At 39.9% G+C, this 14,361-nt stretch overlaps 1 protein-coding gene across 2 annotated transcripts in view; it reads left to right on the forward strand.

Moving 5' to 3' along the window:
- The first annotated feature begins 221 nt into the window (after window positions 1-221).
- ZNHIT6 (zinc finger HIT-type containing 6) overlaps window positions 222-14,361 on the forward strand; it is a 121,281-nt gene continuing 107,141 nt past the window's right edge. For both annotated transcript variants that reach the window (XR_009557879.1, XM_035123685.2), the window contains exons 1-5: window positions 222-314; window positions 3,533-3,598; window positions 3,694-3,800; window positions 4,543-4,628; window positions 8,416-8,519. Coding sequence is in view for 1 of the 2 variants with exons in the window: in XM_035123685.2 (XP_034979576.1) it covers window positions 262-314; window positions 3,533-3,598; window positions 3,694-3,800; window positions 4,543-4,628; window positions 8,416-8,519 (416 nt within the window). In the remaining variant the exon portion in view is untranslated. The remainder of the gene's footprint in view (window positions 315-3,532; window positions 3,599-3,693; window positions 3,801-4,542; window positions 4,629-8,415; window positions 8,520-14,361) is intronic.

Here is a 14,361-nt window from a genome sequence, read left to right on the forward strand (position 1 = left end):
AAACGGGGAAAGTTTGGGGAGCCTCCTGCGCGCGGGACTGCGCTCCTCCAAACTGCGCACAGCATCCCCAAACGAGGATACTCCCTGCCTCCTCCTCCCACCGCCCAACCTCGAAGGCATCCTTTTCGCTGCACTTCTCATAGCTCCCGCCAGGGGCCAGCAGCCTCCCTTTCCCCTGCGCACCGCCGGGGCGAGGCGACTGTCTAGGACTTCGAGAAAGAGGAAGGGGAGCCAACTCGACGGGCAGTCCGTTTGCTGAGCATGGCGGCGGCAGAGACCGAAGGAAGCACGAGGCGGAAGATGTCGCTGCGAAGGTGTGTGGGTGAGGTGGGGAGGAATGTCTCCTTGGCCTCTTCCCCCACTGCCCTCCTACCCCCGAGTTATTATTATTAGGTTGGCTTGGGAGGGGGGAGGCTCAAGCCGGGAGGAAAGCGGGAAAGAGGTGGGGGTCCGACACACGCGCCCACACATTCACACGCACACCCTGGAGGCGATGCGGGGCACGCGCGCAAAGCCAGGGGGCTCCTCGCGGCAAACGTGTCTGGAAGGACGGGAAAGCGAGCAAAGTTAACAGGATAATATTTAAAGAGCGGCGTTATATATATACTGTATATATATACACACATACATATATACATACAGTATCTATCTATCTACATATATATATATACACATACATACATACATACATACATGCACAGTATATACATACACAATATGTGTGTGTATGTATAATAAATAATATAATAAATTATATATATATATATAAATTTATTATATTATTTATTATGTGGGGATGGGGACAATATGTTGCGATGTCCTTGCAGGCAGCGGATGGTAGTTTTCCAGAAGTTTTCTTCTGCGGAAAATAATATGGGTCTAAATTAGCCTTCCTCTTATCTTTGGGGCAGGGCAACTTATTTTAAAAGGGATACCAGATAGCCCATGCCTTTCTTAATATGGATTTTTTTAAAAAACACCTTATTTGTTACTTATTTATTAAATTTGTACATAGGCCTGGGCAATGTAACAGTACATCACCCAGGACCGGTTTGAGGGTCAGAGCGTGATGGGATTTCCCCCTGGCGGTAGGTATATCGCGGGTATAGGGCTTGTCTGCGCCTGACTCCCTCTGCCACCAGTGCCTGGCATGTGGAGGGAAGACCCAGGCTGTATTGGCTCGAGTCCCGCAAGGCCCTGGGGTGCGTCTGAGGTGGTCTATGCTCAAACAATGCGTGATTTTTGTGTATTTTGTCTTTACTTGTTCCATATTGAGTACAATAAAGTAGACAGCATTAACTAAGACACTTAAGTGATTAGCTGTAAAGGGCATAGAAACCCTGTCAGGAGGGGGGGGGGATGGCAGCCCCAAACCAAAGTTCCAGAGTTATTAGTTCACTGTTGCCTTTTGTCAGATCTGTAAACCATTTCCTCGAATTTACTGTGTTAAACTGTAGCCTGGGTCAGTCTGACCTAGCTTTCAAATTTAATTTCTAAAAATGCCGATACATGACAACATCTGGAGTTAAACCAGAAGTTGGGATGGCTGTGTGTAAATAAGGTCATTCTGCTCTGATGGGAGTATGTGAAGAACTTTTTGGATCATAGGTATTTCTTGTGATTGGGCACATTCTCTCCCCAAATGCTCCAGTCAGACTCCCCCCCCCCTAAAATAGGAACTCTTATATAAAATCACTGACTCTGCTATTAAGATGTTACCATCATCCATCATAGGGCAGGACGATTACTTGCTAATGAATAGAAGAGGACAAGTAAAAACAGGGTGGATAAAAATCAATGATTTTTTTTAAAAAAATCAAAAAAATCGGATTTTTTTGATTTAAATCGGATTTTTTTGATTTAAAACGATTTTTTTGATTTAAATTGGATTTTTTTAAATAAAATGCTTTTTGAGGAAAATATATTACCACCCAAAGGTTATTCCATCATGAAATAAAGATTAGTTTTTTTAATTATTAGAATAAGGTTGTATATGTTTAATTTTTGGGGTAAATAAATTCCATTAATCCATCCACAATGTCATGCTCTTTCAGAGGTTTTTGTAAGATTATTGGGCAGTTTCTCTGCCTACAAGATATTATCACAGGTGCTTGGTTTACTTTTGCAGTTCTCAAAACTGAATTTGACTCAACAGAGATCACATGCCTCTTCTTCCCAGCAGAAATGTTATAACATGAACAGAGTTGAGAAAAAGACCTTAATCCTATTGTTCTACAAACCTATGAATACAGAAACAACCCCTTCAGTGCTAAGTTTCAAGAAGTTCAGTGAATAGAATAGAAACAATATGTTTCTGATTGTTTGGAGTGGACAGTATTTAAGTTTTTCATGTGTAGGCTGGGCTGACAGTCTAAGTTTCTTAAAATATATATATATTGTTTTTGTTTAGCCAAATTAGTTAACAAACATGGATGTTTGTTTAAGCAAATAACATATGCTGTAATGTTATTGTTTCAGTTGAATAAATCTATTTAAATTGTTATTATTAAGGTAATGATTATTTTTCTCCTTCCTAAGTACAACAGTAAAGTTGTCCAAATATGAATGATTAACCTATTAAACTGGGGATAAAAAACTAATATGAAAAGTTGCTATTCTAAAAATCTTCATCTACTTGCATATTAAAGTTATACCAGCAAGAATTAGTCTTTATGTAGAAAACTATGATTTAAATCAAGCCTTACTGACTAGTGATTTAAATCGTGATTTAAATCGTGATTTAAATCAGTTTGATTTAAATCAAATCCACCCTGAGTAAAAAGCAAGTGCAAGCTTGGTGTTGGAGAAATACCTGTCCAACATTTTCAGAATAGTGGCAGCTCATTAGAGGAGCGTTACGGTAGTTCATGTTTTGTTGTTTCTGACTGAAGGCTCTGAGCTACTCATATTACTTGTGCCTGTATCACAGAGCCTTTTGCTGGAAGCATATCGATACTACTTAATCCTTGTTATTGAGAGATGTTCTGGGCCATCTGGAGACACACACACACATAAAAGGTAAAGGGACCCCTGACCATTAGGTCCAGTCACGGACAACTCTGGGATTGCAGTGCTCATCTCATTTTACTGGCCGAGGAAGCCGGCGTACAGCTTCTGGGTCATGTGGCCATCATGACTAAGCCGCTTCTGGCGAACCAGAGCAGTGCATGGAAATGCCGTTTACCTTCCCACCAGAGCAGTACCTATTTATCTCCTTGCACTTTGACGTGCTTTTGAACTGCTAGGTTGGCAGGAGCAGGGACCAAGCAACGGGAGCTCACCCCGTCATGGGGATTCGAACCGCTGACCTTCTGATCAGCAAGCCCTAGGCTCTGTAGTTTAGACCACAGCGCCACCCGCGTCCCATACATACATACATACATACATACATACATACATACATACACTTACCAAATAGATCTATTGCTTTTACTGCTTATTAGCATGAAGGGACACTTTCTCAAAATGGTGTTTTAGCACTCACCCATGTTCCAACGTAAAGATGTCTCTCTTCATTTTTCTCTCCTTTCAGTTGTGAAATCTGCAATACAGAAGAAGCAAAATATCGATGCCCCCGTTGTATGAAATACTCATGCAGGTAGATATAAACTGATGGGCACCCCTTGCTTTTATTTTTCTTGTGTACTGAAAAGAGAGTGACAACATTGCTTTGCTTTCTCTGTGTGCTTTCAGTTTGGCTTGTGTGAAGAAACATAAGACTGCATTCAGTTGTAACGGAGTAAGAGAAAAGACAGCATTCGTTTCCATAAATGAGTTCAGTGATTTAAATCTTCTAAGTGGTAAGAGAAAGTCTAAAAATCTCAATTGTTCAAAATCCCCAGGGTGTTATTGTGATGGGTGGGCATGGAGGAGGCAATGTTCCTACATCTACAATGTTCTGTACCTACCATTATATAGTGTTGTTGGAGTTTCCTATTTGCATTGCCAGTAGGCACAAGGCTTGAGTGGCACTACTGAAGTAATAATGCAATCCTTAGTGTGTTTACATATAAATAAGGTGCTTTGAACTCAGTGGAGATTACTCCCCAGTAACAGGGTTTAGGATTGCAGCCTAAGTATAGCCACCATCAGCAAATGTATAGTTGCACAAAGCTGTTAAATGGCACAATAAATACAGCTTGTGGGGTGAATGAAAGAAAACAGGTCCTCCTACTCCTTGCTACCCTACAAACTTTGTCCACCTTAGAGAAATCTGGCCCTGTATGAAGCATGTAAGTAATGCACAGTAGGTAAGTAGTTAGGATGGTTTTAGCACAGGCATTTATTTCATTTAAAACATTTTTGTCGTCCTTGCTGCTTCAGATAGAAGATATTGGTTCACATTTTTAAAAACGCATCAATAATATCACATATTTGAGCTTTAGACCAAATGACAAATTTTCAATGCACACCCTCTCTTATTTTCTGTGAACTTATGCTAAAACCCATCACTTTCTTACGATCCCTTAAGAATCGCGTTGTAAATGGTATTGGGAGCTAGTTTCATTTGAGCCATTTCCCCATTGCCCTTATCAATTTCAGATTACCGGTTTCTGGAAGATGTGGGAAGAACGGCTGATGGCGCTGCTCGAGACGACACTTCACATAGACCAAAAAGCAATAAATTTGTAAGTCTTTCTAGCTACCTTGAGCATACTACAGAAAACAAATGTTCATTGACTTTTTTAAAAAACAAAATGGTGGTATTAGAAACTTAAATGACAAATACCAGATGGGGGTGGAAGGAGGAATTTTGATTCAGTCACAGTAGTTGCTTATTATCCTTCAAACTGAGAAACATACTGAACCAGATTCAAAAAGTGATCCCTCTAATTGAAGATTAATGTTTTAAATACATTTGTCAAAGAAAATCACTCAAGTACAAACCCCTACACATAGCAAGAAAAACAGAAACATCGACGATCCACCACACCCAACTCCCCATCCTACCCACCTCTTCCCCCCTCCCTCATAATGTCTTAATAAGTAAAATTGATGTGTAAAAATGATGCATGAGACACTGCACTACCTTTGTAACCCACGAAAATCCTTAATAAAAATAATTATTAAAAAAAATCACTCAAGTACAAATTATACACAAATGTGTGTATTTAACACACACACACACATACACACACCTGATGTGTGCAAATGTTTGTGTTCATTTAAAAACCCACAAGAACAACAAAAATTATATCCAGCTGTTTTGAGCAGAGAAATGAGTGGGGAAAAGATTTAAGTGCCCCTTCTCCCCAGTGCTTCTTCACTCTCAGTCACCCCTATCGGTAGCAGATTTTCTAAAAGCAAAGTAAAGAAACAAAACCTCATTAACTTAGAGGATGCGTTTTTTTAAAAATGAAGCATCAGGAAAAACCCATCTCTTCTGAATTTAGTCATTTGTAAACGTAGCGATATTAATTGGTGACAGGGCTTAATTTTGTTTGTAGTCAGACAGTTTGGCTGCTTTTCTGTGTGTCAACACGCCCCCCCCCCCCCCGGTAGTAGCCAAGGTGTTGTCCTCCAGATGTTGCTGTATTTTAAGAGGTTGGAGAGATTGGCCAGATAGAATAGCATCTCAAGCCAGCTTTTGTAGAGCATTGGCTTCTTCCATTCTGCCCCTTCCCCTGTCTGCCTTGGTAAGTTACATTAACTTTAGTAGGGGTTTGGGGGACTGTTCACTTTCCATCACTTGCCAAGCCTGCCTCCCTAGCTGGATCTCTCCAGTTGCAATGTAGCCCCAATGAAACCTCCTCTGGAGACTGGTCCAGAACGAGCTGTGCACCTGGGTTGGCCAAAGCTAGATGGCCTGCTTCAGGGTTCACAGGGACAATTGTGCAGGTTTGGGGAGTGTGATACATACAGTACATACATCTACCCTCAAAGTGGAGGGCAGCCTTTGGGCATTATAATGTAATCTAATGGCATTATTCATTTAGTTCCTCTTGACACTTAAAGGTTGCAGTGTATGATACAATGATAGATTAAGTGTTTTTCACACTTAGTTTTCCTCCAGAGATAACACATTTAGTGAGTAATGCCACGCTAACTCCACTATCAAGATCATCTCAGTCTTGTACTTTCAAAAACAGCACTCATAACTCTTTTTAATAGCAGTTTTAAAATATTTGTCCTTCAAGTCAGATTGAAAAAAAATGTGAGGAACGAAACTACAGCATTTGCCTGAATTAGCAGGAGCAAGATCCAATCCAGCTTATTACATTATGTCCTGATAACTTGATAATGTCTAAATTTTATGGGTTGGATCAGGGAACTGAGTTTCATGGATCTAAAAGAGCACAGGAACAATTTTGGTAAAAACTTTCTTTACTCATTTAGAAGGAATGTACCCACATTTCTATCCCGTGAAACGGCAACTTGAAAGAATCTAATCTCAGCCTCTTTCTTGGTTGCTAGGGGGTTAGAACATTTTTATTTGTTTATTTTTATTTAACAGAACTTATATACCCTAGTTTGGTATATAAGTGGCTTACATAAATATGAAACATTAAAATTATTGCTAAAGACAAGTATTTAAAAATATGCAGAAGGTGATTAAAATATACAGTATCTGAAAAGAAATAGAACACAAAATCTGATTTTTGTTATGATTAACAGAATCACATTACTACTTACCATTGTATTTACAGTGATATCAGTATTGTAGCTGTTATAAGAGTGCATATACTGTACATTGTGGGATAGAGTTTTAGTTATTAATGGGCCCAAGTGTTGAATATAGTGAGTAATATCCAGGAACATTGCAGAACGTCTGCAACCTTTGACGCCACAGAAGAGTGCTTTACTGTGCTGTAATCGTTTACTAATAAACATGGGCATATGAATTTCTGTTCCTCACATGAGAAATATGGGAGTGGGATTCAAAGGTGGTGCCAGGGGAAAACATTTGCCCAATTTAAAAATTGCCTATCTTCTCTGCCCACTCATCTGTAAGAGGGTGTCACTGAGCCAAGGTGAGAAAAAGTATTTCCTCCCTTCCTCTCTCTCTCTCTCTCTCTCTCTCTCTCTCTCTCTCTCTCTCTCTCTCTCTCTCTCTCTCTCCATTTGGTCACACAGGTAGATTACTTTCTAGCACAAATATGCAGTGATGGGTAATGCCACCTGTTGAATTACTTCCTGTGGGGTAACTATTAAGGAAGAGGAACCCTGCAAAGGGAGGGAAAGTGGCAACTCGCCACTCTCAACCTGGCTGTACACTTAAGAATTTGTGGTGCTATGAGAGAAGCATTTTGTACACCAATATACACTATAGAATTGTTGCTGGTAACAACATTGTAACATATAGAAGGTATATATGCACACACACCTTAGCAAATGTTTTTAAATCTTGGTATCTGAATTTAAAGCAGTAGGATCTCATATCATGGTCTGGATTATTAATGCAGAAGTAATAGTTTTTATTTTAGTTGTGTATAAAACCAATCAAACATCTTCTGAATCTTAAGGGAACAGCATGGGTGAAATTTGTTTTAGAGTTCTGATGTATTATTTATACAGTAATACATAAATAGTTCTTCATCAAGTAATGGCATTTATGTGCTACTAAAAATGTACATGGATGGGCCTTTAAAATACAGCTTTAAGCATAATTATGCTTTTAGTTACATCTTACTAAGACATAAATCCAATTGAAATTGATGGGATTTACTTCCAGCTATATATGTTTTATATTAATGAGAGCCATTAATGAGAGCAGCTACTTCTTGTGTAGCTTGAGAATTGCACTTTTGGTTATTTATCTGATCTCTGTAAAGACTACTATACTAAAATAGTATAAATCAATAATAATATCAACTCCTGGAAATTAAGCCCAACACCTATCTGAGCCTGAGGGGTTTAGGTCCTCATGTAGAAATTGTACTTGCCTCTCACTCAGCTCTTTAGCCACTGCTCTGTTTCATTGGCTGTGTTTGGATGTAATGTTAAACCACAGTTTAGTGTTTCAAGAACAAACTGCATTGGGCCTTGGACTCAAACATTCCACCCTCTCTTCTTTTGGTATATCTGGAAAGAGGAGAGATAAGAAGTTTCCACTTCTGTTTTAAATTAACTACAAATATGCAAACCTAGATAAACGGTGGTTAATCTTAACTATGCTTTGTTGAAACAAGCCAGCTTCATAAACTGGTTTGCATTCGGGTTGTTTCAATAAACGATCATTACAATAAGCTATGTTTCATCCATGTTCAGGTATCTCAACAAGCATCAGTTAATCAAAAACCAAAGCAGCAGTTTCCAAACTTCTCCTTATGGTCACAACATGCAAGTGCAAAGCTTACTGCAGCTCATTCTTGTAACACTTACTAAGCCATGGCTTAGCATTGCATAAAAACAAGACAATTAGCCTGGACTTTGAAATTGTCAGCAATTATTTTTTCTGTCTTTTGAAACAATCAGGTGAATTTTTTGAGAAACCGAGCTCGAAGGTACGACATCTGCCTACGAACTTTGCCAATTGGATTCACAAAGAGACGAGAGAATTCTACGTTCTTTAACAACAAGTAAGTTTCCAGTTAATATTACTGTGGGGATAATGTCATCAAAAGTTGTCATTCTGAATAACCTGCGGCCCACCAAGTTAAAGCTAGCCCGTCAGCCAGAAAGAGTGACTTGATCAGAAACTCAACGATACCTGTTTTTTGGTCAAGGTTTGCTAGGACTGCAAAAATAGGTTTGGGCTGTGCTAAGTTGAAAGGTCCCAAGTTATACAGACCTGTTCTAAATGTCATTCTCATGCATTAAATTTAAGCCTATACGTCACAATTCAGTATTAAGCCCACTGAAATAAAAAAGGCTTGTGCTTGATTATAGCCCATGGTGTTTTAAAGATTTTTTATTTAATTAATTCCTTTACTATGTGCTAAACTTATGCCATGGCGATAGTTGGACAATAGCAGGCATTCCCAAACTCAGTCCTCCAGATGTTTTGGGACTACAATTCCCATCATCCCTGACCACTGGTCCTGTTGGCTAGGGATGGTGGGAGTTGTAGTCCCAAAATATCTGGAGGGCCGAGTTTGGGGATGCCTCGACAATAGGAACAATCCCTTGATGAATACTTAGGTTATAAAAACAATATAGTTGATATTAATACAATGTCTTCAACAGTTTCAGTACATTCTAATGAATATTTGATGAAGCGAAATCTTGACTGTAGAAAATAACTTGCATTTCTTCTTTTTGGGAGAATATAAGGTAGGATTCACCTAAGTAACCCCATCAACTTAAGCCCGGAACAAAGACTTCTGCTTGCTCAATGGGACTCCCCACCGCCTTTCTCTCCTCCCTTGCAGTTGGCTATGGGGGGTGTCCGAAGAACCCTGCACTAACAGTGTGCCTGGGGAGGGGAGAGGGGGGGTCATCCCATTTGGCAAGCTGAAGTTCAGCATTGAATTCCACCCCATAGTACTTCTGAACTACAATGCACATTTTAGGAAATACTGGGATTTTTCGAAAGGATGTGAATTGGGCAGCATGTTAATTGTCAAGTGAAATTAGAAATATACTTTCAGTAACATAATGTACCTACAGTCGGTTGAGCATGAGTCTCTTAATCTCAGGGACATGGGTTCAGATATCCCTTGCTTTGCAATATTTTTGTTTTGTTCTGTATGGGGCAATCAAGAATTTTGGGACCTTTTAATTAATCCACTTGTGTTTCTGTTAGTGGTAGGTAGAGGCTTTCTGTTTACTAGTGACCAGGTACTTATAGGTCACGTGTTTATGTTGTGGTTTATGCCAAAGGAATTGTTTTTGATTCTAGCAAACAGTATGTCCTCAGAAAACAAATACAGTAAAGACATGGAAGGTGAGAAGCCCTAGGGTAATACCTTGGAAGGAACACTAGAAAATCTTCTCTCATTTACAAATAGTGATGGAGGGAAAATGTGACATTTCACTATAAACCAGTAGATGTCTCTCTTGCAGTATATTAGCAAACAGATTCTCCAATACTGATGTGCTTTCAAGGAGTAATTATGAAACCAGTGCAAATAGTTCTCTATTGAGCATGTATTTTCTGAACTAAGCAACAAAGTATCACAGGAATTTGCAAAAAAGTTACCTGACGGCTTATGTCCAGGATATAAAAGATAGTGCCTGTATGCAGCTTTGCAAAGCAAATGCAATTTTCTTTCTTCCAAAAAATACAATGCTGTATCTTTTCTTCCTAGTAACAGGACTCAAATAATTTTTAAGTCTGACAAGCTTTTAGCTTGCAGCAATTTTATCCTAAGTAAATACAGAGAACCATTTGGCTAGTAATAATTTACAATGATGTGCATGTAACCACTTGGTATGTGCAGTTGTTCTTTTTAATAAGCTACCCACCCTTCCTGCAAGGAGTTCCCTGTTTTCTCCATCCCATTTTATTCTCACTTCAACTCAGTGAGGTAGGTTAACCCAAGAGATAATGACAGGCACAAGGTCACCTAATGAACTTCCATGGATGAGTGGGGATTTGAACCTGGGTTTCCTTAACATTTTTTCCAGTGCTCTGCACTATAACACTCTATTATGTATGGTTCTGTTTGGGTCACCATTTGCAGGTGGCTGGTTGGTATTTGGGTAGCAAAAAAAAATGGGAATCTTCTTTCAAATACAGAATGAGGTTCCAAAAACTGATGTTGACCTATTAACATAATGCTGCGAAAAATATAAAAGATTTCCAAGCGTTGGCTCCGGGTGGAGAACTGAAACCTGCCAGCAGGCTAGATCCTTATGTTCCCCACCAGAGTGGGCCAATGTTGACAGGTGCGTAGGACTGCCAGCATGTCACTCACCCGGTGTCATAATGTGATCAGGTAACTGACACCTGACACAGATCAAAGGAGGTAGTTGTAACCCCCAATCAATTGATTGTCAATTAGACCAGCCTCCTTTGAAGATGCATTTTCAACTGCAAACAGCTGATTGGCACTGGGAACAGGCTTTCAAAAAGGCTTACTTTAAATTTTCATCCCTTGAACTGATTGTCGGTTAGGTGAAACCGCTTTGAAGTCCCTGCAGAGGGGGAAATGCTTCTTTTAAAAACTGCATTCCCCCTGCCTTGAAAGCTTGCAAAACACCTAGTGCAGTACATCCAAAGCACCAAGTTCAGCTGAATGTCAGATGCTTGGGAAGTGCTATTCAAGGAGCTTGCAAGAACTTCTAGTGAGCTGGTTGGTAGTGCCTGCAAAGCTCCTTGCATCCAAGACCTGCCCCTTTAGCTGTAGTGCACATTGCCATGGCTTGGTCAAAATGGCCTTGTGGGACAAGTGTGAAGGCCTGATGTTCCTAGTTTGGCATGTGGGTCAGAGCCTCCCTGCCTTTTAGATTACAGTGGTACCTCGGTTTTTGAACACAATTGGTTCCGGAAGTCTGTTCATAAACTGAAGCGAACTTTCCCATCGAAAGTAGTGGAAAGTGGATTAATCCATTCCAGGCGGGTCTGCGGAGTACTCAACCTGAAGCGTACTTAACCCGAAGCATGGGTGTAATTGGTTCTGGAAGTCTGTTCATAAACTGAAGCGTTCATAAACTGAAGCGAACTTTCCCATTGAAAGTAATGGAAAGTGAATTAATCCGTTCCAGATGGGTCCACGGCGTTCGTAAACTGAAAATTCATAAACCGAGGTGTTCATAAACTGAGGTTCCACTTTATATCACTCCCCAGCTTTATGGCACATAGACTAGCCAGGTCAGATCAAGTTTTTGTCTAGAATTAAGCTTTGGGTACATTGAGATTTCTTGCATACACTTTGAACCATTTTTGTTCCGCCTCTAACAAAAATAGGTTTAGCTTGGCCACAAGCTGTAAACCAATATCATCACGGTCTCTGTTCATTTGGGTTTCTCCAGTCAGCAGAATGCAGACAAAATACTATCAACAGCAGCCACACTCATTATGCTAATAGACCCATATAGTGTAAATCAAGCAATACAGGTCCGAAGAAATCAGGGGAAACAAAAACATGTAAAGTGTAGCTTTAAAATGCATTATTCAATGGTTGTCAAGCCATGATGTCTTTCCACAATGATGGTTGAACTCATGTTTCAGAATCCAAATTAAGCTCCAAGGCCCAACGTGTAAAATTCATGTTGATGTAGATACATGTTAACAATACAGTTTAGACAGACTGTTAGAATTGTGTACTATGTCAAATGCTGCAGTGCTTTTTGTCTTCCATGTATTGAGAACAGTAATGTAGCTTTTCCATTCTGATCATAAAAATGAACTGAAAGAATGACATCAGTTGCATGTCACGGTAAGCTGTAAACTTTGGCTTACCATGCACAAGAAAATTGTGCTCACTTCCTTGCTTTGAGCTTGTGCTGGGAGGAAGCAAACCATGATCCCTAGCTTAATGATATGTCCGAACAAGGGGTTTGTGATACTTTCCGTGGTCAGTAAGCCAAGACCAAACTTTATTGTGTCATTGTTTGTTGAGAGTAATGGGAGCAAAGCAGCCTGTGATTAGTGCTTCAGACGTAACACTAAAGCAGGTGGATTGAAGCAGGAAGCAGTTTGCTTGTGTGTAGTAGTAAGCCAAGGTTTATGTGCAAATGTAGCCAGTAAAGTAGACATTGTTTTCAATCGATGAAGAATCTTGATAATTTTAGAATTGTTTAGTCACCTTGGAATTATCCTTCTTGTAAATTTTAAATCTGCTGCATCATGCTTGAGCAAGAGGGCCTTCTGGCGGCTCCCTCACTGCGAGATGCGAAGTTACAGGGAACCAGGCAGAGGGCCTTCTCGGTAGTGGCTCCCGCCCTGTGGAACGCCCTCCCATCAAATGTCAAAGAAATAAACAACTATCTGACTTTTAGAAGACATCTAAAGGCAGCCCTGTTTAGGGAAGCTTTTAATATTTGATTAATTCTTGTATTTTAATATTTTGTTGGAAGCCACCCAGAGTGGCTGGGGAAACCCAGCCAGATGGGCGGTGTAGAAATAAACAACAACAACAACAACTATTATTACTATTACTACTACTACTACTACTACTACTACTACTACTACTACAGTGCACCTAGCAAGGTAGTTTTCCTGCTCTTGTGAGGCCTTTCTGATAAGCCATTTGTGTACCATGAAAATGGACTTCAGTCAGTTCTAGGTGAATTGTCTTGTTTTACAAATTATAGGGATCAAGAAATAAGTGAGCCTGCAGTAAAGTTAACAAAACTTTCTTGCTTGTATGTCAAATCTCTACTGGGTTGTTACTGATGCTTAGCTAAGCTTCAGTAAAACAGAGGCTCCTCTGGTGTCTTACGTGGTTTAGGACCTCAACTATGTCACACTGGCACTTCAGTGGCCGGTGTGTCATAAAAGGCTCAGTGCTCAATTACTTTAATGAGATTTCTAGGCAGGGGTGGGGGGTCACAGGAGACTATAATCACTTAATTAGTCTGGATCTGTGTTGTTTACAGAAGCTTATGAGACATATATAACACTGCTGGGACCTCGTTTACTGAAAAGTGAATTAAGCCTGGCTGTACATGCATTAAGGTTCAGGAATGAATGCTGCTTTACCTTTGCAGACCTCCTCTAGTTCTCTCTCCCCCCCCCCTCATTTTTACTGGTGCAAGCCATCCTGGAGGCTCTGTGAGAAAGGTGGGATATAAATTTCTTAAATAAGTTTAAGGTCTGTATTAAAGCAGCATTTGGGTCGTTTGAAAATGCTATTGCATATCCCGGTTCTCATTTCCCCTCCTTAATGTCTAGTTCTGAACAGAATGAAGTAATGCACATTATGTTTGGGTAGTAGCTATTGCCCTCTCATTCCTTTGGCTCCACTGTTGCTCTTAACATACCTCAGCATTACTTTTTGAAGCCTTGTGGACAGACCCCCTCAAGGACTCATGATTAGACTGGCTAAATAGAAGAAGCTTAGCATGTGGTGGCCCATATCCAGTGGACAAACAAGTAACCACTAGTTAAAGAAGAATAAACCTTTTCATAATTACTTTGGCTTAATTTTGCCCCACTTGACATCCATGTCAATGCAACAAGTGGTTTATATAACTTGTGGTTAATGTTTCCAAAACCTTAGCCTATTTTTCTTTCTCATAACTTGCCTTTTGATTACTCTTACCGTTTTTTTTTAAAAAACAACAACAACAAAGAGCTACAGGTAAGCCTGTTCCATGATCTTGTGAATTCTAGTAAACTAATTCAGATTAAATTTCCTACATTCATGACAGTGAGATTCCTCAGAGGTAAGGGAGAATGGGGACATGAAAACAAATAGCCTTAGGAAATCCACTTTCAGCTGCCATTTATTCTGTAAGCGAGTGGATCCCTTGTACAGCAAGGGTGGCTTTCCTGTGGACCTCCAAATCCCATTGTTGGACTGCAAATCCCAT

This window comes from Zootoca vivipara, chromosome 7 (genome assembly GCF_963506605.1).
Source record: "Zootoca vivipara chromosome 7, rZooViv1.1, whole genome shotgun sequence".
Lineage (NCBI taxonomy): Eukaryota > Metazoa > Chordata > Lepidosauria > Squamata > Lacertidae > Zootoca > Zootoca vivipara.